Source organism: Leuciscus leuciscus, assembly GCF_965113295.1.
Source record: "Leuciscus leuciscus genome assembly, chromosome: 19".
Classification (NCBI taxonomy): Eukaryota; Metazoa; Chordata; class Actinopteri; order Cypriniformes; family Leuciscidae; genus Leuciscus; species Leuciscus leuciscus.
Window position 1 is genome coordinate 21,795,822 of NC_138743.1, and position 24,872 is coordinate 21,820,693.

Genomic DNA, 24,872 nt, shown 5'->3' on the forward strand with positions numbered 1-24,872 from the left:
AAGTTCAAGTCGAACACACAGGCTGTGTCCTAAATCGCCCCCTATATCCTTAAATAGGGCACTAGGGGACAGCCATTTGTAGTGGTGTCTGAAACCATAGTGGACATTATCGAGTGCACTCATTCAGTCCCATAATGCACCACAATATCGAGTGTAGGCTACAACTCAGGTACTCTGAACGGCTAGAATACTAATGCACTTTGTGCCGAATGATTTCCCGCGTCTGGCCAGAAGATGGCGTCCACAGCTGAATCATCCATCATCCAATGTGGGTACAGCGTAATATCAGACAGGTATAAATTGTTTAATTGTGGTTTATACATGCTAGTTTCCATTACAGAGTTCAAGATAAATCTTTTCATTACTACTGGATCTTCTATATGCTAAGTTGCAAATGATTATTAAACAGCAAGCACAAATTATACAAAAGCGGCAGCCCTTCCGGCGCACTCAGTGTCTGAATTCATTCACAAAAGTGTCTCTACGAGCGAATCATTGAACTATTCATTCAACAGATTCGTTAAAAAACACTGATTCGTTTAGAAACGAAACACCATGTTGCACGGAGAACCGCAGCGGTTTTGCGAGTTTACGAGTTGGTTTGGAAGGATTTGCGTTGGACGAGCAAAAACTGACAGTTGTAATTGGCAACATTCTGTTAATTACTCAATTTAAACTTCGTTTATTGAACTGTTGTGTAAAAGAAAGAAATAGCACAGTCGCAATCGTGATATTCTTCCCGGATTTGGCCGCATTGACACAAGGTCAATATTCGGCCGACTTAAATTGCTAAAACATGTTGCTAAAGGAACACGTCACCAAATATGAAAATTCAACCCTGAGGGCCACTGTCCTGCAGAGTTAGCTCAAACCATGATCAAACTCACTTACCTGCAATTTTCTAGTAACCTTGGCAAGCTTGTTTAGGAATATTTGATTAGGGTTGGAACTAAACTCTCCAGGACCGGATTTGAGGAACCCTGTAAGGCTAAATGCATTACTGACTCTTGTCTGAATGTTATGCTATGTGTGGTTTTATTGTGGTCATTTGTTTATCCAACAGCTATAAATATGAGGGTTCTAAATATGATTTGAAATAGTTTGAATATTAACCTATACAGAACCACCAATGCCAACACTTAGCCTATGTGTAAATGGACTCTTGACTCAAAATCTTGAAACAAGCCCCGTCTCCCCAGGCTACTACTATTCAAGGACTGCCACAGGCTACTATATAATATACTGTATTAAATAAATATTAATTGATTTATTTTCGAAAAGAGTCCAACCACCTGTGTGCTCTCTGATCGCATGGACTCTTTGTTGAAAGGGTTTTTAGAGGCAAGCCTAGTCTATACGCGGGTATGTTTCCCCTGTGTAAATGAGCGGGACACAGACATTGTGTCAGACTCTCCCTCTCTTCCTCTCTTCCTCTCTCTCATACTGACTCACTCACTCACTCACAGCTGCAGAGAGAAGCAGCGCAACACACGCCGTACAGAAGCAGCACTCAGATGGTGCGCGTCTCGCAACTTATCAGCGTTTCAACACGGAATCAAACTTATGGACTTGTGAGAAAAGTCTGTTCAAGACTGTCATGTGTTTAACCTTGATATGCGTAAAATGGAAAACCAACTGTTTCCAGGATCCTAACACAACATCGCAACGAATTAGCTCGTGGTGATATCCACTGGAAGGACTAAAGACGCGCCACGCACGGTCACCTTCGCTGTTGAGGAGACTTGCGAGAGGATCCCAAGAACAGCGTCTGCTCCGTAACACCAAAACGTTCCAGCAGTTACGACCGAACCGGATCCCGCAGATCAATGAAGAATGCGCGAGCGCACGCACAGTCGATGAAGCCGGCGGCGGGATCATGCGTGTTCTGCCCGAGCCGAGCGCGCAGTCACTGCGGCTGGTATTTCTCTTCGTCTTCGTCATGGATGTAGCGCCGTCCCCGGCTCTGACCGCCGGCTGCCCGGACCGCTGCGTGTGCGACGACCAGCTGGTGGTCCAGTGTGCCGGGCAACAGTTAAGCGACTTCCCCGTCGACCTCCCGCTGGCCACCCGGCAGCTGATCATCTCCAATAACCGGATCGGCGACCTGCCGGCGCTGCAGCTCAACTACCTGTCAGACCTGGTGTACCTGGACTGCAGCAACAACTCGTTGACGGAGATCTCCGAGTCCACCTTTGGAAACCTGCGCAAGCTCGCCTACCTGGATCTGTCTTTCAACAGCCTGGCGCAAATCGAGGACCGGACGTTTGGCCCGCTGGCCAGCCTGGTGATGTTGAGGATGACTGACAACCCGGGGCTGTCGGAGATCCACCCGGACGCGTTCGCGGAGAACGCGGCGCTGCAGGTGCTGGACGTGAGCCGCAACAACCTGACGGCGCTCAACATCAGCTCGTTGATCGCGCTGCCCGCGCTGCGCTCTCTGGGACTCAGCGGGAACCCCTGGAGATGCGACTGCGACACGGAGGACCTGTGCCTCTGGGTCCAAATAGAGGGCTTCAAGTTCCAAGGTGAGAGACGCTTCTTTAACCGCACTGGAAACTTTCTAAGTTCAATATGCGTTTTTTTTTAAAAAACTAAAACTGGCAGCTGTGGTTGCCAGAACTAAAAACTGACAATGTTACAAGGATTTTGGTAACTGTAGGCTATTTTCCATTAAGTGCTATAATGTTATATAATACCAATCTACCTATGCGCTATTAAAATATGTGTCTAACTGTGAAGTGTACTAATAATATAACATATGGGTTAATAGTTAAAATTGTATCAAAATGGCTCCAGCAATTGTGTCCAATTACAACAAGCTCAGATGTGATAGGAATTCTGGGAATTCTTCCAAATAAATTACAAGGTGATACCTTTTACTTTGTACAAAACCTCACAATTTTAATTTTAGGCCTAAATTGCAATATTTAGCAAAACATCAACCTTTTGTCTTTTAAAAATAATATGTAATATAGTATTTTGTCCTGTAATATGGTAAGGTAAATTACAGCCTTTTTACTGTAGCATTTTTTTAAACTTTAAACATATTTCATTTCCTTTATTTATAAAGAACACAAATACACTATGGCGACTCTAATTTCAAGTTGCAAGCCATTCCATAATCTGCAAACAAAATTTGAAATGAAATGACAATTGCACTGTAAAATAAGTTGCTGCCTTACATTTTGATGTACAGTCAACTTGAATGTTTAAGTCATTTCAACTGAAATTACATTAAACTGACTTTAGCATAAAAAAGTTGAAAATTGTTTGACTTATTTTGATGAGTTAAAGCAATGTCAAAACATGTTGTCATAATTTATTGATCATATCATTTTTCACAGTGTGTTTTTACAGTGCATCGTAGATGAAATTGCAAATTAGTGATTCATCGTTTAATGATTAAGTGACTTAATACAAAGTTACGTACAGTACACAATAAGACAAGCACACTGGAGCAGGTTATGATCCTCTCTTTCAGCTACAAGCTGAAGTCTTTAACCGCTGCTGCATTAACGAATATTTTTGCCTTCCCTCCAGACATCATAATTGAACGTAATGGAGGTGCTAATTATTAATTAGTCATTTGGTTGATGTTTTCATACAAAGTGTCCTTGTACACATACTATACAGTCTCCCTGGGGTAAAGTGTTAAGTGTCTCCATCAAGGGCACAGTGCGTCACCACTAACAGGCAAGGAAGGAGGTTACCGTATTTTCAAGATTGTTTGTGGACCAAATGTAATAATTTAAGATTCAACCATTTCAAATTATTCTAGCACTAATCTACAGCCCAGATTTCTGCGGTTTGACCAACAACCAGCCTAAATTTCCAACCACTGGAATACATTAGCAAGGCCTTTTAATTTTCCTTCAAAATACACTGCTGAGTGTAAAGCTTCCTATTTGATATCATTATATAAAAAAATATACAATGTTCTTTGAGGTGATTTCAATTCATTCCAGTGTAGGTGGCGGTGCCCAACAAATGACCTTACAGTGAAGGAGAGAGAGGAAGGGAATGAAAGGCCAGCTAATTATCTCCACCATTAGACCTCAAGAGTGAGAGACTTTATCAGTCTTATCACTCCAGTTTGCGTTATCGACTTATTCAGGCTGTTAATTTGATCTGAAGACTCCATCTCTGTGGAACAGAGGGCAGGACACAGACCCTGTGAACACTGCGGCTTACAACGTTACCGCGAAAGATGTGGACTGTATGTTTAGTGGGGGGAAACAAGATGTCATTGTGTAACTGCATGTCTTAGCTGGTCGTTTGCTCATTTTAGAGGGGGTTTGGGTACCAGCTAAACCACCACCCTGACCGGGCCATGAGAGCAGCTAGACTAAATTAAACCAGTTAAAGCCAGTTTAGTCTTAGGGCAAATGTTCTTAAATGTTAATCTCTTCACAAATGTGACATTTCGAGCGTAATGCTCATAGTTATTTTAGTCAAGCAGCTGTAATTGAACTTCAGATGTGTGTGCTTCACATGATCCGTGTCACTGATTGTAGATATAATTTATGCTGAAATCTTGTTTTCAGTGGTTATTTTCTGTTTTGCCAGCAAAGTTTAAAACCTTGCTTTAGTGCAAAGTGATTGACAAGTGAGCAGGCGGAGCTTCGCTAGGACAGAGTTGCATTTACACTACAAATAGGTTTTGGATTACCTCTGAATGTGATTTGCGTTATTTGTTCTCAACTTTTTGGATCCCATTAACAACTTTATGCAATGATTCTTTGATCAAACTGCACACAACTCTGATCTGGTTTTCACATCTGGTCTTGAGGATTCACTCTCCAAAGTGTCATTTTGAAAGTGATGAATCTGTCAATATCTGGTAGATTGCCATAGTAATGATTTCAGCATCAGCAAAGTGTCAAGAAACGTTTGAATTCAAAACGTTTCACCGTTAACTCATTCACTATTCACTACACAGTTGTACAATGTTGTATTGTGTTCCAAATAACAATAAAAACGATTTCCGATTTGATAATTCAGACTCATTCGAAACAAATCTGATTATAAAAAACAGTGGTTCTCAGACAATATTCAAAGACCCTCACCTCTAAGCTGAAATACCTCTTCTATTGCAATAAAAAGTCAGATAAATGTTAACGATACATCTTTATTTGTATTGTTTTTTTTTGTTTTGTTTTTTTATTAAAAAAATATAGTATTATAGTATATTATATTCTTTATTGGAGGGCCCCCGGGTCCTGTGGTTGAGAACCATTGGATTTAAACCACATACAGTATAGATTAAGTTTGTAAAAATTGGATTTCAAATGTGTTTTTTCCGACATAAATGGATTTGATTTGCACGTGCTAAAATAAAATCAGATTTTGAGGGCTGTCTGAACAAAGCCTTCTTTTTTCTTTTGGTTCTTGGTGCTTTATCAGCTGTTATACCTTAATGAAGCTGTTAAAGATAGAACATAGAAAGTATAGAAAGAATAACAATGCACACAATCTTCCCAATCCATCTTTCTAGAAATAAGCCAATGCCGTCTCAGAACTTAATTGAGAAAATGGAGCTTTTCCAGACGTTGAGATTGAACATAAGCCCTGGCCTCTCTTGTTATCGGGGAGCAAAACCCCAAGAATGCCAAATCCTCATTTCGCTCGGTCTATTCAAAGATGTGCTCATTGTCTCTCTCCTGATTAGACTCTCTGACGTTTTGGTGTTGCTGCGTCTGTCCACTGAGAGCAGATGGCTAATTATGTCTTTTTTTAAAGTGGATATGAGAATTCTTGTCCCATTATATAATTCTGTCCGAGTGCTCTGGCTGCACCGGCTTACAAGAGCGCTGATGCCTCTCTCTTAATCACCAAATATCACCAGCTTCAGACGAGAATGCCTGTGCGTGAGCATATTAAAGGGATAGTCCACCCCCCAAAAATGAACATTTATTTACCCTCATGTCGTTCCAAACTTGTATGACTTTCATTTGTGGAACACGAACAGAGCCATTCTGAAGAATGGGAGCTTTTAAGCCTAAATATGACACAAAATCATCATAAAAGTAATCTATATGACTTCTGTGCTATATACAGTATTTCAAGGTTGCGTCCCAAAACAAAACAGTTAATGTGATTTCACCAAGTAGAACATGTTTCGGGTTCAACATCCTTGTTGATCCTGGAACAACATTCCAATCAACCAATCAGATTTGAGGGATTGCTTTTTAGTTAATGTCAAGTTTAGGCTTACAACCAGGGTTAGGTGCTTCTACACCATTTTTATTCATCTATCATTTGATAGGTTTTTATTTTCTGATTTCCCTACCCATAATTTCATTTTGATTTAAATTATGGGTAGGGATAGGTTTTAGGACTATGTTTTGGACAGGAATGTTGTTCCAGGATCAACAATATGTTGATCCAGGAACATGTCTTACTTGGCAAAATCACTGCGACTGTCCGAAAACGTAGGCTGCTGATTTTTTGCCTTGCTGCTTTATTGGGGCAGTGACTTTGCCGGCAGTATTTACGCACAAAGGTGATAACTAAGCGGATATTTAATTAACCAATAGCAATTTAGCGCTAGATATTACAACAGAAGTGGAAAATGTTGGTCAAGAACATACATTTACACACAAAAAGATGGCATCTTTATTTTTTTGCTCAACTGTCACAGAAAGGATTGTGGGATTTCAAAGGTAGCGAAGGATACATTTTTGCCACCTTCAAAAATCGATCAAATGAAGGTCTCTCAGGAGACAGGAAGTGAAGCTAACACTGGATTCAGACGTGCCTTGATGCCGTCCTCTGAAGCCAGCATTTTAAGCTTTCAGACGCAGCCCAAGTCTTCAGAAGATATTGAACTTGACTTGAGAGAAGTGATGTCTGATTTGTGAATAAATCGTTCTTTTGAGTCAGATCTAGACTCACTGACTCAGTGATCCGCACAGTTAAAGGAGTAATTCACCGCTGGCAAGATGGGCTTTTTAATAAAACGTGTCTGTCTGTGCAGTATAAATGCATTTATTTATTTATTTTAAATCAGTGCTACATGATAAGAGAAAACAGAGAAAAGGAAAGTGGCGTTCCCCTTTGCCAAAAACTTTAACACCCATCATGCACTTTTGATTTTTGCGCCGCCCCTCTGTCGGTTTGACGGTCTGTGGGCAGTTTTAACATAAACGTCAACAAAATGGCAAATAATTAGGGAGATCTAGGTGTGAATAACACAGGGGAAGTGTGCACATTTACACAAACTGACACATCTTATCCTTTTGATGCATTTCTCACATAATAATTAATAATAAAAGCCGTTCTATGATTCTAGAACACTTGGAATAAAGTACAGAAGTTGTGTGGGCTTTTTTTGTGATAGAAGCTTTAGTCAACATTCATTGTAGTTGTTTGAAACAACATAAAGGTAGGTTTTTCCAAACCTGTATGACCTTCTTTCTTGTGTGGAACACAAACTGAGAAATTCTGAAGAACAATGCACAATTTGTACTATTCTTCTAATGCACTCTCCTATGTCTACTTGTAACTAAAAATGGAGAAAAGAATGCTGTGTATGTAATAATACTCTTGTGTGTGTGTGTGTTGGTGTGTAGGGAGTCTATTAAGTGTGTGTTTGGTGCAGATTGAGTGACCACTCTGTGTGATTCACACCACTTTAGCATCTGTGAGTCATTTCGTGTTTCTGCCTCCCTCTTTCTCTCTCACTCTGAAATATTCTCAAACAGGCCAGCAAAATGCTTCTATTTAAATCAATGTCTGAGTCCGGTGCGGTGTGCTAATTACAGTTCTCAGCGCAGGGTTCCTTAAGAAGAGAAAAGGGCCAAAACCAATATTGAAGAATTGATGTCAACCTGTCCTGGGCTATAAATGCATGGATGAAATCCTGATCCGTCACCATCCTCCTTCAGCTTAGGACATTATTGATCTTCAAAGATCTTCTCTGCAGTTCATATGCATAAAGACATTTATGTGAAGTAAAGCTGTTTCTTTGGTTTCATGCAGAATTCATCACTCACGGCTTGAGTCCTAAAAAACCCTTGAAATGATTTTGTAATTTCCTTCATGTGTTGACATATTGAAACTAAAGGACATTTTGATGGGCTTGTCCTTTTTATTAAATTGCCAATAGCCTTTAGTTTACATCACAGCCTTGCAAAACTATGATTTGCTACTTGCTAGTTAGTGGATTGCAATTAGTTGATGTTTGGCTAGTTAGCACAACCCAGTTAGCCAAATAACTAGGAGCCAAAAAGTATCTTTCTCTATTAATTGTCAACCAACATTAGGCAGATTAAATGAAATATAAGCAAAAAAACATATATTTTGCTAATATTTCAGTACAATAGATATTTGATCAATTCTGCTCTTGTGGACTTCTCTGCTACTTTTCATTTAATTATTAAGCCCATTTCTGCCCAGAGTAAAAAGATGAAAGAAAAGTATTTGTGACTTTATATTTCAAAGTTGCCCTAATGTTTGACTTTGTTTCTCACAATTGCAGCTTTATATCTCACAATTGCATCTTTGTTTTCTTGTAATATGTGACTTTTCTAGCAATTGCGACTGCTTCTCATAATTGTACATCTGGGTGTGATTTATATTTCCCAAACTGGCTTTATTTCTGCAAAAATGGCCTTTTTATGTTTCTCGATGTGAAATTATAAAATCTCCCATTTCGATTTCTCTCATTATATTGCCCAACTGTGACTTTGTTTCTGATAATTGTCTTTATAACTCATATTATAACTGTATAATTATATCTCTGCAATTATATTTTGCGCAATTTTTACTATATCTGACAACTGCGATTTACAACTTTGTTTTTCAAAATTGTGATTTATTTTAAACTTTCAAAATGAATTTTTTTATGTTTTTACTACGAGGCGGGAAATGGCCTTCATATGTCATAGTGCAGGATGGTGTCTGACTCCATATTGAAGTGTTTGGGACTGTGGGGGACATAATTTTTCTAGGTCTATAAAGTCTGCAAATTCCATCTGGGTTTGGTCGTAAAATTATTTCTACAGTGACAACAAACACAGGCCAATAGCAGCAGTGTTATGATGTTTTATGTTTTCTGGCTTGATTACTTTCATTTTGTTTTTGTAGGTGTGTGTGTGTGCTCACATCTCCGTTCTCTATTTGTCCTGGCCCTAGGAGAGCCACCAGTTTCATTAACTCACACATTGAAGACTTCCTCGCTCGGGGATACCTCTGCTCTCATTGTTTAGTTTGTGTGTTTCCATAAGGCATCTTGTGCTGAGAAATTCAGTTTCACTCACTTGCTGAGTTCAAATGAAGTTTTACTTGATGAACATTACATAGGCCTTATTGCACAGGCACGTCATTGATTTTAGTTTGGAAAAGTTAGATGCTGCTCTCTGAAGGCATGTTTTTGCTCTGTAATGTGCTGAAGTGTTGACACATGAATGTTTGTGTGTGGATGATCAGATGTGAGAGGTAATTGTGAGTCCTCTGGCATAGTAAATGCAGCGTATGGGAGTGTGGGTGTTGCATACTGAGTGGATGCAGAGGCATGTGGCGACGCCAGATGCTTCTGCTAATAGGGTCTGATTTAAAGGCGAGCCTGGGGCTCACGGCAAGTTCGCTAAGTGCCGCCTCATTCGGTGGGCACAAAGCGCATTAAAAAAAGAATGTGACAATTGTGCGTAGTGCATTTAAAGACACCATTTACGCTATAGAATGTGACAAATACAGTTTATAAAACTGCAACTGTTTGTCAGAGGGTGTATATCAGTAACAATTTGTTTGCAGTATCTAGTTCAGTCATTAAACTCTAGAGGGTGCAGGCTGATCGGTCCTTTACATGCGATCTGCAAGCAATCACATCATTACCACATGGCACAATCTGATTGGCCTCTGCTGATCCTGCAGCCAATGAGATTGCTTGCTCAACATTTAAACAGTCTGGTTCAGTGTTTGCTGTATGCTAGTCCTGCAGCACATTATCAGAGTTCCTCTGAAACTCTCCACCTCCCCCAGTTCCACCTGCCTAGATCTGCTACAGGATTTCTGTATGTCTATTTATGCAGTAGCAGCAGCAGCATTACATGCTCACAACAGTGTGTCTGAGTATCTATTAGCAGTAGCAAGTCCATACTTACTGTGCAGCAGCAGCAGCAGCAGCCAAGACTAGATTAACATTGACATTCTGTATGTAGATACAATTAGTGCATTTATCCCAGCACACATCATTGTTTTGGATGTTCGGTAAGTTCAGTTGCTAAATATTTGCAATAAAAGTCGACCAATCAGGGGTGCGTTTCCCGTACAACAACGCAAATTGTTGCTTAAAGCAGCACTCAGTAGCTTCGGGATTTCTTCGCTGTATTCTCGCAGGTTTCTCTCTAGAGCTCCCCCCACAGCTTCGGAATAGATATTTGACAACACTGTTGTAAAAACTTGTTGGTGGTTCTCAGACACCAGAGGCTATAGATCAGGGATAGGCAACTCCGGTCCTGGAGGGCCACTGTCCTGCAGAGTTTAGCTCCAACCCTAATTAAACACACCCGAACAAGGCAATCAGTGTTTTCAGGATTACTAGATAGATACAGGCAGGTGAGTTTTTATCAGGGCTGAAGCTAAACTCTGCAGGACAGTGGCCCTCCAGGACCGGAGTTGCCTATCCCTGCTATAGATCAACGACATCAAAGCAGATGGGACATTCTTTGAAACGTCTTCTTCATTCGGGTTCGGACAGCGTGAGGGAGCGCAATAATGACAGCATTTTAGCAGATTTCTTTTGGCCGTAAAGCAATTGTTTACATCGCGAGACCTGATATCACGCGAGACTTCCTGACGCAGCGGCCGGCGGCCCGCCGGCTCAAAGTTGCAAGTGCGTATTTTCCGCTCACGGGCACCAGGGGGGTGCGAAACGACCACCATTCAACCCGAAATAAGTAATATAACCATTCCAATGACTCCGAAGCTGTTCAGTTAAGGTAAAAAAAGTTACTTAGTTCACCTTTAAGTACAATAGTACGATGCATTGTTGAAGAAATCAATTAGCTAGTCACGACTGTTTCCCGAAACTGTATTGTCGCAAAAATTGGTTGTTAAACCACATGGTTAATGATGTCACGCAGGTGGTGGAGTAATAACTCATTTTAATTAATCTGTTTGTGATCGAATTAATGCTAGATGTTAAATTACGGACATGGCATCTGAGAACTATTTCTAATTTTTCTCAGTTATTTAGCTTTTTTTTCCAGATTCAATCATAGGCTTGTTCTTACGTATTGGAGCACGTTCGCACATGCGCACTCTTCAAAAACAGTGCTTTAAATCTCTTGACAAACTAAAAGACGTAAATTACATTTGTATGCATTCTAAATAAAAGATACAGGTTGTACTAAGTGTCAGCTAGCTTATTTTGATCAAGATAAAAATATATTAAGTCCACATTTCATACAAACAAGAAACTATGCTTCTAACCACAGGTCGAGAGCTGCCGTTCCAACCACACAGCTTTGCGATGCTGTTTGCGAATGTTAGTTAGAACTATGGTTTCAGAAAATACAGACTCGTTGAACTATGCTGATAACGACCGAACTTGCGACCAAAGTTGGCTAACGATGCTTTCGGGAAACACACCCCAGGTTGTGAACATATCCCTATGCCTTTAGGTTCGGTGTTAAAATGCCAATGTGAACTCTAAGCTGACCAGGACTAAATGTTTTTGTTTTGTTTTGTGTCAACCAAGCAAACCAAACTACAAGTGTGAACACACTGATAGTGGTTTCACTTGAATGGAGAGTAATCAGATGAAGAGATATTGAAATAGAGCATGTATCTGTGTATCTGTTTAGTTTCTTTGTCATTGATTTCACTTCCATTGTCTTATCCTGAGTTTTCGTTTATTGTTTGTTACTATGGTCTCTGATTAGTGCTCTGATTAGTTTCGTCAATGATCTTTCCCAGTTTATTTAAGCCCTCTGTTTCTCAGTTCATGGCTCTGTGTCATCGATGTTAATGTGTTTCACATTCCTGTTGTTTATTAAGTCTCTTTATCTTTCATTCTGTGTCACGCATCTCGTCTTTGGATTACACGCTATACCCATGACATGAAAACAGTTGTGCTGCTTAATATTTTTGTGGAAATCTTGATACAATACTATTCCAGAGTTTGTGGTAAGTAAGGAATAATACTTTTATTCAGCAAGGACACATTCAATTGATCAAAAGTGAAAATAAGACTTTTGCATTGTTACAAAAGATTTCAAATAAATTTTCTTTTTAACTTTCAGTTCATGAAAGAGCCTTGTATGACAGTTCCCACAAAAGTATTTAGTAGCAGAAACTGTTTTCAGCATTCATAATAAGAACCAATAATAACCGATATGAGCTGAGCAGCAAATTGAACAGCATGATTTCTGAAGGATCGTGTGACACTGAAGACTGGAGTAATGATGCTGAAAATTCAGCTTTGACATCACTGGAATAAATTACATTTTAAAATATATTAAAATATTTTATATTTTAAATTGAATACATTTTTCACAATATTACTGTTTTTACTGTATTTTTGAGTCCCTTAAAAATCATGATAAAAGAGCTCAAAGACTAGTAGCAAGCTAAAATAGCCTGGTTGCTACAGTAAATGCATGTTTAGCTCACATTTGCTGTTGTTAATACTATTGGTTTGGTTTTGGGTTTAGTGTAGGTGGTACATTACTTTCAAAGTTTAAAGTTCATCTGTTTTGTGTAAAAAAAAAAAAGAAAAAAGAAAAGAACAGAATGTGCTTTTAGCACCACTCACTGGACATTTCATATCGAAAGTGTCACGAAACATTCATAAACAAGCAACGTAATATAATTTTGTTGCCACAGACACATTTTTCCAATGAGCCTGTGTTGCACATGTCTATCAGAGTGTCTCTTCCTGTCTGAGTGGGTGGTTCTCGGTCAAAATAAGCTACAATGTGGAACAGATATGTTGATAGTCAAAAGCGTGGCTACGCAAGACTACTGACAACCACACAATCATCCTCTGGAGGCTCGTAGTGCTTCACATTCCATATTTTTTCTGTAAATTCACACTTAGTGTGTCCTCATTTTCCAATTGTTGAATTGTGGCTGCTCATTGTATATCTGTCACTGCCTCAGGCTATTAGGAGTATAACTTATAAACAAGGGTCTCATCAGGATAAGAAAGATTACTGTGCTGGCTCATCATCTACTGTATCTCATAATAAACTAGTCTAGGTTGATTTGACTCTGTATAATTGTGATGCAGTGTGTCAGAACGCATGATGATATTTCTCAGCGGCTCTATTGTTTCTGGATCAGCTGTTGGAGAGGTGACGGTTCTCCACACTGTCAGCACTTTCACAGTGTTGACTAATAGAGAGAGAGAGAGAAAGAAACCGTGAGGAAGAGAGATGACCATCTGACCGAGCAGGGTTCTTCCTGTTTGACACACACCCAGAGAACTTTATTTCAATCTGACATTATCCAAATCACCTAATGTTCGAGACATATTAGCTCTGGTTCAAACCCTCAGCTACCAGTGCACCATTTTTAGGCAGAAAAGTTGGAAAGACTATTCCAAAAAGAAGGCTTTAAATTATGCTCCCTTGTAAAAAAAAATACTTTGTTTTGTCCAAATTCAAAAGCAGCACCGCATGTAAACTTTGTGGGTAATGGCAATCCCAGAATGCACTGGGATTAGAGGAAAATATTGAGCAATGTCAAGATTCATCAGGCTTAAATTGTGAAAGAATGGTTGGGAGGGAGCGTGAAGAATCATTTCAACACATGAATTGTCACCTCTGAGTCCAAACCTTAATTCATTGAAAGGCACATCACAGCATTTATTTATCAAGAGGTGCATCAATGTTTGGTCAAGATCTTGTATTACAAATGCAAGAGTCCAGCACTCTGTAAAGTCTCCTCCAGCACATCTCAAAGACTTTAAATGAATTCAAGGTCTGGACTCAGAGGTGCCAATTCATGTGTGAAATGTTTCTTCATGCTCCCTTTCAACCATTCTTTAACTATATATATATATAATTTAAATGGCAAGCGTCTTCTCAACTTTTTGGAAGATAACTCATCAATAATGTCTTCAGAACTTTTTTTTTTCTTCTAGTATTGTGAGTCACACTTACTTCCACTTCCTTTTGAACACTTCTCAAACAAAATGAACTTGAAATGACTTGAAACATGAGTTTATCTGTGAGTGAATCACTGAGGATTTGATGACTAATTATCTGAAGAGAAGGTGAACAGATAAACAACATTTGCAAATGACATAAAAGGTGATTGTAACTGTATTATTGTAGAATTGACTTAGATACTAGCCTGGAATGTATTATATAGTCATAGGATCTGTATTATACTAATCTCAAAGGGAAAAACTGTATACGGCATATCGATTAACTTAGAAGGACAATAGATCCGTCCCATGACCTCCATCCGTATACTGGGAAAGTGACTGAATGCCCTCAACCTCACGTGTCTTCTGATATCTGAAGTATGCGTGTGTACAGTTGTGTTGTTGCGAGTGTTTTTGAGGGGGCAGATCTGGATTAGATTCATATCTGCAGCAGAGAGAGCGATGCCTTCCAGCAAGAGCTGTTTGAAGGGAAAGAGAGCAGCAGTTTGTGCCACTGAGTGCTTGTGTTGTTCTCTGCAGTATGGTATTGCTTTCACCCGGTCCCAATCCCTTGATTGTTGCCCTGTTATTCGCTCCGTCTCCTCCTGATGAAGTGCACTGGTTGGCTGAAGGGAATCTGAACTGGTCAGGCTCATAGGCACAGAGCCAAAGAAGTGGGCGGGTTCAGGAGGAGAGTTAAATATTCATGAAGAGAGGGATCACAGCACAAGGAGAAAAACCAGTTAGATGGGATAGAGAAAAAAAAAAAAAAGATTAGGAAATAGATATGCAGAAGTGGAACATATGGTTGTTAGGAGTTTACAAAGCTTGGATATTTGCTGCCTTCTGTTATTTCCTCTTACAGTCCATCATGTTGTGACAAATTTCAAAAATAGATTTTTTTTTCCATAGGCACCTCAGGATTCGATTTCAATTCAACGACGTTGTTTTTAGATGCGATGAAAGTGTGTGAGGTGTTTGGTAATGACCGTGACAGCTCATGCTCTGCGGTCTCGGAGGAAGGTCACCTGACAGACGCTGAATGTAATCTACCTGATGGTTCACTCTGATGTCATTGGAAGGAGCATATTATACATATTCTCAAGGGCTTTCCGAGGTCCTTTATTTAGCAATACCTGTTGTTGACATTCAGGAGAGCTGTTGACCGGAAAGTCTGAATTTACCTCAGTTGCCTTACCAAATAATAAAATCATTCAATTCTCCTCAAATGAAAAAGAACCATGGCATACATTTGCATCTCTGATTCAGTTTGCTTGTGATGTTACTATTAGTTATCATCGCAGCAGATCTTCGTTTGTGTGTGTGACGGAGGGATTCCTGCCACCGTTTTGACTTCTTTACACATTTTATAAGCTCTTCACGAGTTCTCAGCTGGTCAAAATACCAACATATGTATAGGCTACACACATTCGAGCGCATTTATCCCAACACACAGCATTGTTTTGGATGTTCGGTAAGTTCTGTCACGAAATATGCGTCATAAAAGCTGACCAATCAGGTTGTGAACATATCCCTATGACTTAAGTTCGGTATCTTGAGGTTCGGTGTTAAAATACCAATGTGAACGTTAAGCGGACCAGGACTACATTATTTTATTTTGGGGGTGTTTCGGACAAAACAAACTAAGTGAACCGAAGTACAAGTGTGAACACACCCTTAGTTTGTTTATCGTCATTTTCTGTGTTTGCTTTGTTTTCTTCTGTTGCTATGGTTACTCATTGTTGCATTGATTCACACCTGTTCCTCATTTCCTCATTCGTTCTCTGTTTAAATTTAATGTTACACAGTTACTCATTGTCTGGTGTTGTTTGTGTTCATGCACGCTGTTGGGTTGCCTTTTCTCTTTATTTGAACCTTTTGTTTTTGTTAAAAAAAAGTTTACGTTGCATTTTAGATATGATACATCTCACTGTCTCTCCCTTTATCATCTCGTCACCTCTTGTAATTTTGTCTTTATTTCTCATAATTGCGACTTTATTTCTCATAAATCTGCCTTTTCACACTACTTTTCAAAAGTTTGGGGTCAGTATTTTTTTATTTGAAAGACATTTATAATTTTATTCAGCAAGGATGCACTATATTTATCAAAAGTAAAAACAAGGAAATGTATAATGTCACAAAAGGTTTCTAATTAAATAAATAAATGCTGCTGTTTTGCACTTTCTGTTCATCAAAGTATTCTGAAAAAATTTATCACGTTTTCCACAAAAATATTAAGCAGCACACATGTTTTCAAAAGTGATAAGAAATGATTCTTGAGCATCAAATCAGCATGTTAGAATGATTTCTGAAGGAGCATGTGTCTCTGAAGACTGGTGTAATGATGCTGAAAATACAGCTTTGACATCACAGTGTCAAATAAAATACATTTTAAAATATACTCAAGTACAAAATGTCACGTAACATAGATAATAGAAACTCTCGTGATGAGGAATACTTCAAGTAGACAGGCTTGAATATCAAATATCAAACAGGATGAATGAAGGGGACAACCACATATACATGATATATACATGGAGCTAACAAAAGAGCTTGATGAAATAATTAATGAACACAGAGACGAATTAACTAATCAACAACAGGGAAACTAGGTCACAGAGGGCAGAACTGAAAACACAATGAAAACACAGGAAAGACCAGACATGTTATAGAAAACAGTTATATTAAATTGTAATAATATTTTACAATATTACTGTTTTAACTGTATTTTTTATTAAAAAGATAAGATTCTTAGGTGAAGATAAGAGATTAATCCCAAACTTTTGAGCTGCAGTGTACCTCGCAATATGACTGCAATCTCATAATTGTGACTTTTATTTTCACATAAATTGACTATATGTCTCACAGTGGGATTTTATTCATTTTAAACTTTATAATTTTGAATGTGTACCCCAAGGCGTTTCCATGCAAAACAACACAGCTCAGCACAAAAACAGCCCAGTACAGATGTACGCCCAGGCATTTTCATGTACACTGAACTACAAGGTCATTGCAGGATAAAGGAAATAGATACACAGCAACACACGTCGATACACAGCTCTGATTGACACCACACACACACACACAACAACACAATATAGTTGAACGCAGTCAACGCACTTTATAAAAACACTGCTGGCTGAGCAAATTCCTGTACAATAATCTTCCTCCCCACCGCACGCTTATCAGAAAGTCCATCCTCATTGAGATTCAGAATGAGAGTGGGGAAAAAGTCTCCCACCTTCTAGCACTTCATCCTCTTAAAGATTAACATATGCAATTACATAATTAGTGGGCTTTAAAAATAGAAGGCCGCTCTGCTGAATGCATTTGAACTCAGCCATGCTAGATTAATACCTGCACTACTGCTGGAGAGCTTTACTAGACATGTTTAGAAAATGTGTGTGCTGGCATTTAGGGCCCTATTTTACTGATCTAAGCGCATGGTCTAAAGTGCACGACACAAGCACACTTACCCCGGATTTCCACCAACTGCGGAACGGCTGCGTTCCGACTCCGTCCCAGCTCCAGCGATCCGCAGCCCTCCGGAGCAGATACGCAGAGCTTCTATTTTCGCCGGATTCCACCATATCTTTATGTTCACAATAATAATCTTTTACATTGTAATCTTTTTATTTTTAATATTTGGCATGTTTGTGTGCTGCTGCGAGTCCTTGTGTGTGTAATAAGTAGAGTTTATGCGCATTGTGCACCCGCCTATAGGCTCATATTACTAATGTGCCCTTTAAATAACAAAAAAACTAAATACTGCGCCATTGACTTTAGACCAGGTTTCAATTGTTCAATGGTGCAGTCTATTTCAGTTGCCTCAAAATAGCAATGCGCCAACAATGCGCCTGAATACACCTCGTTTTCAGACCAGCACCACCATGGGCGCACAGATGGGCGCAAATGCATTTGCTATTTAAAGGTGCTGTAAGCGATGCTGGGAGTCGTAACTTCTTGTTGACATTCGAATTGTTGTCAAACAAAACGGAGGCTAGCTAGACCCTCCCTCCTCCTCATCCCGTCTCCTCCCTCCTCCCCTCCCTTCCGGCATAAAGGAAAGTCTAGTCACTACAAACAAAGTTAAGTTTTACTGAGTTTATATTGTTTACAAGTTTACATTGAATACTTCATTCAATGTGTAATGTCGCCAAGTTAGATAAAGGGTTTTATATATTGCAGAACAGAATGCAGAAAAAGAGAAACATTATTTTAAAATCGTTTCGCCACCTGAAGCTATAACTATAGCTCCCATACAAGGACGCAATAATAGCAAGATAACGTAGCTTCGCGTTTCCCAGTCAGCATAAACAACGGCGGCGTCGTAAACAAATTTAGTCAAAGTTGTCAACAGCCTATTAATGAACATTCAAATTCATAACAAGCAGTGGATGAAAACAATCATTCACACAAATTGTCGCCCTACTGTGAATTTGCTTGATCATTTACAATAGAGATTGATCGCTAGCTGCTAGAAACATAACGTTATATGTTGTATTCACCAAAGTTAACGCTGACTGCATAGTTCTAGCTAATTACATCCTTGTGTTGGTTTGGCGAACATGAACGTCAGTTTAGAAAGAAATATGGATTTACCTGTTCTGCAAAAACAGAGCAACTGAATGTGGATCGGAAGCCCTTCTGCCGGCGGAGTTCTCGCCACCTTTCGAAGTTTTTTCCGATGTAAATTCGGTATTTCGCGCGTTCCTTATCCTCGTCCCTTATCCTTGTCCCTCTTCTTTGCAATTTGTTCATCGGAACGTCGTCTCTTTGGTCGTGTGTCGGCCATAATTCAAACTTCCCTCTTCATGCTTCTCTCTCCTCCACACACCCCCTTCATGTGCACGCGCACTAACCCCCAAACCACACCCCTCAAATACTTCTTGTCGGTGATTGGCTGGAGCACTGTTTGTTGTGTTTCGTGGTGCGGGTGAGCCCAGTTTGTTTTTGTTGCCGTTTGTGGAGCCTGTGGTGTCTACAGAGACCGCGTTTTTTTACAGTGTGTTCAGGGGACAGGCAGCTAGCGGATAGTGAGGAGATGTTTGCTGTATGTGACAAAAATTTTTTTGGCCTAAAAAACGCGTGGCATCGCTTACAGCACCTTTAAGCAACGTGGCGCAGGACGTGAAAATGATAACTGCGTCGGGCTGAAACTAGCAAAAGACATTTGCGTCGCGCCTGGTGCCGCATTGCGCTAGGTGTATGATAGGGCCCTTAGTGTTTACTGATGTGAGGGCGGGACAACCTGTCACTCACATGACATCACAGCAATAGCAAACCACAACCATCCAATTAATTCCATCCAATTAATTAATGGACAAAATCAAGCCCCGCCCTACATTTGTTTGATAAGCCATTTCCCTCAGATAGGTCACGATAGGGAAGAAACTTGTGTGGAAAGACCTTGAGGTGAATGGCTCAAAAAAGTGTGCCCATGAAATTTAATGAGTAACATAATGGAAGAAATAAATTGAAGGTTTTAAAATATTTGAGCACTGTTCATGAGCCACAAACAGGTGCTTGTGAGTCCTGTCAAAAGTTATTATATCTCTCTCTGTGCCACGCAGTGCTTGGCAAGACCCAGTCGACAGACATCTGGTATTTGACAGCCGTAAGGTCTTGTTGAAGATACAAGCACATGTTGTCTGTTGAATGCTGGTCACTAGCATGCTGTGGAATTGAATACTGCATCCTAACCAGGATTTTTAACCGTCCGTCTTTCTGAACAACATTCAAAACAAAAACAAACAAAAAAACACTAAATTAGCAATAAACCAGATTGGACTACCATAGAAAATTAATTCTGGATTTAGTCATGAAAGCCACAGAGGCACCAAGAAATTTGTGAATCATGTTTTGGATTATGTGATTTTTCCTGAGGCAAATTTTAATAAGCATTAAACTGTGTATGTTTTTTACTCTCTCTGAGATCCCAGAGGAACATCACTGTTATGCCTGGTACAGGCGCTATGCTATCCTATAAGATCATTACAAATCACACTGTACGACATTGATCTGACAAACTTGGACAGGACATGTATGTAGATTGTACGATGATGACAACTATTGAATCGTGGGCTACGACGCAAGTTAGTATTGAAGAATAAAACGTCATCAGCATTTGCTAGTAGTAAACAATAGATAAAACATCATTTGCACTTTGGCAATTGTGTTTTTATGTGAGCTGAAAAAAAGAGGAGGAAGCGAAAGAGTAGAGTATATGGCCACGGTCATGGCTAGGGAAAAGAGGCCATCTTAGCATGTCAATTGTGTAACTGGAGCTTGAGGTAAGTAGTTTTAAGTTTTAGCGTCATGTCACATTGATCAATATACCATTTCATGTTGCATTTGTATTGGCTAGTCAGTAGACGTAGGTCGTAGCAACAAACAAACACACTGAGATGATCATGAAAAATTTCTGACACTGTCAGAAAATGATCGCAGGCTATCTTTGGTCACAAGACCGTGACAACGGCCGTCTTTGAACCTCTCTTAGTGTTACGGCGTAGGACCACCGTTTAGAAGCCAAAACCACATAAATCGCCACGATTGGTGATTTTTTGTCTGGGACAGCCCAAAATCGTACAATATGTACCAGGCTTAAGAAAGTATCTTAATACTGTACTGCTGATTCATGGGCCAATAGTTTTTCCCTTCTATTAGTTTATTCCAAAACACATTAAAATAAAATTCATACATACAATGACTTAATTGCACCTTTTCTATCATGTTTTCTGTTAAGTGTCAAAATAGGATCACCTGTCCACATTCTGAAACAGAAAAATAACCGGACATTTAACTAGCACAGCAAATGCTCAGTGCTGTGTAAGAGAAAATAACCCGCATGCATTCTGTGCCCACCCCTGTTATTCGAAAGCTCTGCGTAAATGTTGTAGCAGCTGAAACAAGACGAACGGTAAAGCCGTGGGGCGTTCTTTAATTGAGGGTGACAGGACAGTCTCTGCACTGCACACTCAGCGGTATTGACACTAACCTTGAGCAAAAGTGTCACTGAAAACACGACAGTTAACTGAATATTTCGCAGAAATTAACACGACTGGTGCTTCAGATAATGCTGAATAGGGAATGTTAGGTTTAGTCTTTAAAGGGATAGTTCATCCAAATATATCTTATTTTGTTTTCCACAGAGGAAAGAAAGTCATACAGGCTTGGAGTGACGTGAGGGTGATTAAATGATGACAGATTTTAAATTTCCGGGAGAATAATCCCTTTGGGTGAACTTGTCATTTGTTGATTGTATGAAATGACATACGAGAGACCTTTTCAAGCTTTTATTGTTGTAAGTCCCCTGATGAAAAGGAACTTGATTCATCGGTTTTCTGTCAGACAGGTGGTTATTAATATAATTTCTCTCTCTCTGCTTGTCAGCTGCCGTTCATCCGTCTCCAAAATGAAATCTGCTCAAAACATAATGCAGTCTCTTCCTGCACAAAACAAGGCCTGCACATGCACCTTTCTAGAACACTGTCCAATAATGGGGGGAAAAACATCACAACCTAAAAATTGTACCGTCTTGGAAAGAACTGCTGATGATAAAACAAGACACGATAATAACGTTTGTCTGAGACACTTAATCAGGAATTTAAAAATGGCAGCAGATGTTCCATTATATTTCTTCTATCATAGTAGCAGGTGTTTCTGTATAATAAAACGAATGAAAATAACAGGAAGATGAAAGCTTCCTGTAGACAGCATGCCATCTGTGAACTGTTTCCTGTAAGGAACAGACAGATACAGCGGATCTTGCTCTGATACAGTGTGTGTATGTGTGTGTGTGGAGGTATGTGACAGCTTTGACTAGAACATTAGCATCACTACATCCTTCTGGTACTAATAATGAAGGACTAATGATTTAATTAGGCTGAGGGTACGCTTTATGGCCGTACCAATTAACGGTTCCAGCACCCAGAGGGAACCTTTTTTGTGTGCGTGCATGCTTTAAAAAAGTGAGATAGTATGGAATGTACTATATTTATTCAGATGCTGCCGGCCCAATTAGTGATGTTAAAAGTAAAGTTAACGGCTGCTATAAATCCAAATAGGAGTTTTGTAACTTTTAGTTCATTCCTGTTTCATATGCATGGTCATTACAGAGCCCCAAAATTGGCATGGTGATGGAAAAAATATGAGACAGGAGGAAAAATTATATTCAAAATGCATTCTCTTGAAAAAAAGGTAGCATTTCCTGATAAACGTTCAAAAATTGTGTGTTCCCCTAAGAAACATTTAAATTCATTTAAAAAAAGAAAAAAAAAGTTTTTCATTGGAAAACTTTTGCATACTCTTGCAAAAGGTTTGGATTCCTCTAAGAAATGTTGTCATTACTCATAAATGTTTTGCACTTCCCCAAGAAACTTTGTGATTACTCGTAAATGCTTTGTGCCCCAAGAAACTTTGTGATTAATCGCAAATATTTTGCACTTCCCAAAGAAACTTTGTGATTACTCATAAATGTTTTGTGCCCAAGAGACTTTGATTAATCGCAAATATTTTGCACTTCCCAAAGAAACTTTGATTAATCGTAAATGTTTTGTGCCCAAGAGACTTTGATTAATCGCAAATATTTTGCACTTCCCAAAGAAACTTTGATTAATCATAAATGTTTTGCACTTCCCCAAGAAACTTTGATTAATCGTAAATGTTTTGCACTTCCCCAAGAAACTTTGATTAATCGTAAATGGTTTGTCTCCTCAAGAAACTTTGTGATTAATCGTAAATGTTTTGTTCTCCTTAAGAAACTTTGTGATTACTCGTAAATGTTTTGTGCCCCAAGAAACTTTGTGATAATTGCAAATATTTTTCACTTCCCTAAGAAACTTCGATTAATCATAAATGTTTTGTGTTCCCCCAAGAAACTTTGCGATTAATCGTAAATGTTTTGTGTTCCCCCAAGAAACTTTGTGATTAATCGTAAATGTTTTGTGTTCCCCAAGAAACTTTGTGATCAATCATAAATACTTTGTGTTCCGCAAGAAACTTTGTGATTAATCGCAAATATTTTGCACTTCCCCAAGAAACATTGCGAATAATCACATATATTGTGTGTCCCCACAAGAAACTTTGTACTTAATCAAAAATGTTTTGTGTCCCCCCCATGACATCATGACTTTGCGTAAACATACACGCCACTTTCAAGTCAAGTGGCGTGTTATTTATACGCATTTTGAGCTATCCGCGTGTATGTCCACGCCGAAACGAACCGTCATCTTCCGCGTGTATGTCTACGCCGTTAAACGTCAGAGTGATTCCGCGTGTATGTGTACGCCGTTAAATGTCCGAGCGAAACTGAGCAAAATGTATATCTACATCTGGGGAGCAATATTTTTTTTCCTAGGATGGTAGGGGAACACTCATAAATGGTATTAACCCCAGTGACGGGTAGGTTTAGGGACGCGGTTGGGGTAGGTCATATATATATACAGTAATGTAACGTTAAGTCACCGGCGTTGATAAACACGCTGAAAATCGATTATGCGTGTTGATAACACGCCAAAAATGAAAATATGAATTGGCGTGTCATACATGCGCCATTTAGTAGAGAGGAAGCAGGATCTAGGTTACTCAGAAACAAACTCATATCTTCAAATCTCAAGAACAGGAATACCAGGAACAGAACAACCAACTTAAAACAACATCAACAGACAAATAGGTAGGATTAAACTCAGGCTGAAATACACAGGCAAACAAGAGGAACTACTGAGACTAATTAACAAGACACACCTGAACTCAACTAACACAATCAGTAACCAAGGATACAAACAGGCAGGGAACGGAGGAAGACTGAACTAATTTACAGGTTAGAAGATTAACTAACAAATAAACAGAGATTGACAAAGAAAACTCAGACAGGAACTGAACAGAAAAAAGGTTAAAAAAAACAAACTCTAAACATGAACAAATAAACTCAAAACATGACAGTAAATGTTTTGTGTCCCCCAAGAAATTTTGTGATTGACCGTAAATGGTTTGTGTCCCCCAAGAAACACTTTGATTACTCACAAACGTTTTTATGTCCCCCCAAGAAACTTTGTGTATGCTCACAATGTCTGTTTGCACTAAGTGCAGTCTTCTCCCTTTTCACACTTCAGCTCAGAGGGGCATTTATTTAAAATAGAAATAAATCAAATCTATTTGAAAAGTGAAAGTAAACTGACAAACAGGTATTTTATAGGCCTATAATTGAAAAGTTGATGCAATATGTGCAGCTCATATTGTTAAGCCCAAAAAATACTTCCTGGACTTTCAAAGGCACCTTTACTGTTCAGCAGGTTCAATATGGTTAGGAGTTGGTGTAGGGGAAGGCTTTAGGGATATAGACAGGTAAGGTCACATTAGCAGTATCCATTTATGATTTTAATAAATATTATACATTATAGTTTTTCCTCAATCGCTTTGGCAAATCTTTCGAAACAGTCTTAACATTCTCTAAACTGTAATTGCAATTGTCACAACTCTTTGCTGGAACTTTAGAACTCTGTTGCATGTCTGCTAAATGTAGTAACACCCAAAACATTTAATTTATGTGTCTAAATCTGGTTATTGTGTCAGTAAATTGGCAAATGCCACCAAAATAAAAATAAAATGTTTGAACGTAAATCGCACTGATCAAAAATGTTTAGATGTTTTTTTTTTACCATGGAAATATTTGTTATATACAAATGTCATGATTGTCTTCTACTTTTGTGTTGATACTGACCGCTTTCGGTCCCACTTTATATTAGGTGGCTTTAAGTACTATGTACTTACATTG

General features: G+C 39.1%; 1 protein-coding gene across 1 annotated transcript in view; it reads left to right on the forward strand.

The window, feature by feature from the left end:
• Positions 1-1,010: 1,010 nt before the first annotated feature.
• Positions 1,011-24,872, forward strand: part of lrrc52 (leucine rich repeat containing 52) — a 36,356-nt gene continuing 12,494 nt past the window's right edge. The window contains exon 1 of the mRNA XM_082146895.1: positions 1,011-2,525. Coding sequence (XP_082003021.1) covers positions 1,877-2,525 — 649 coding nt within the window. The 5' untranslated portion in view covers positions 1,011-1,876. The remainder of the gene's footprint in view (positions 2,526-24,872) is intronic.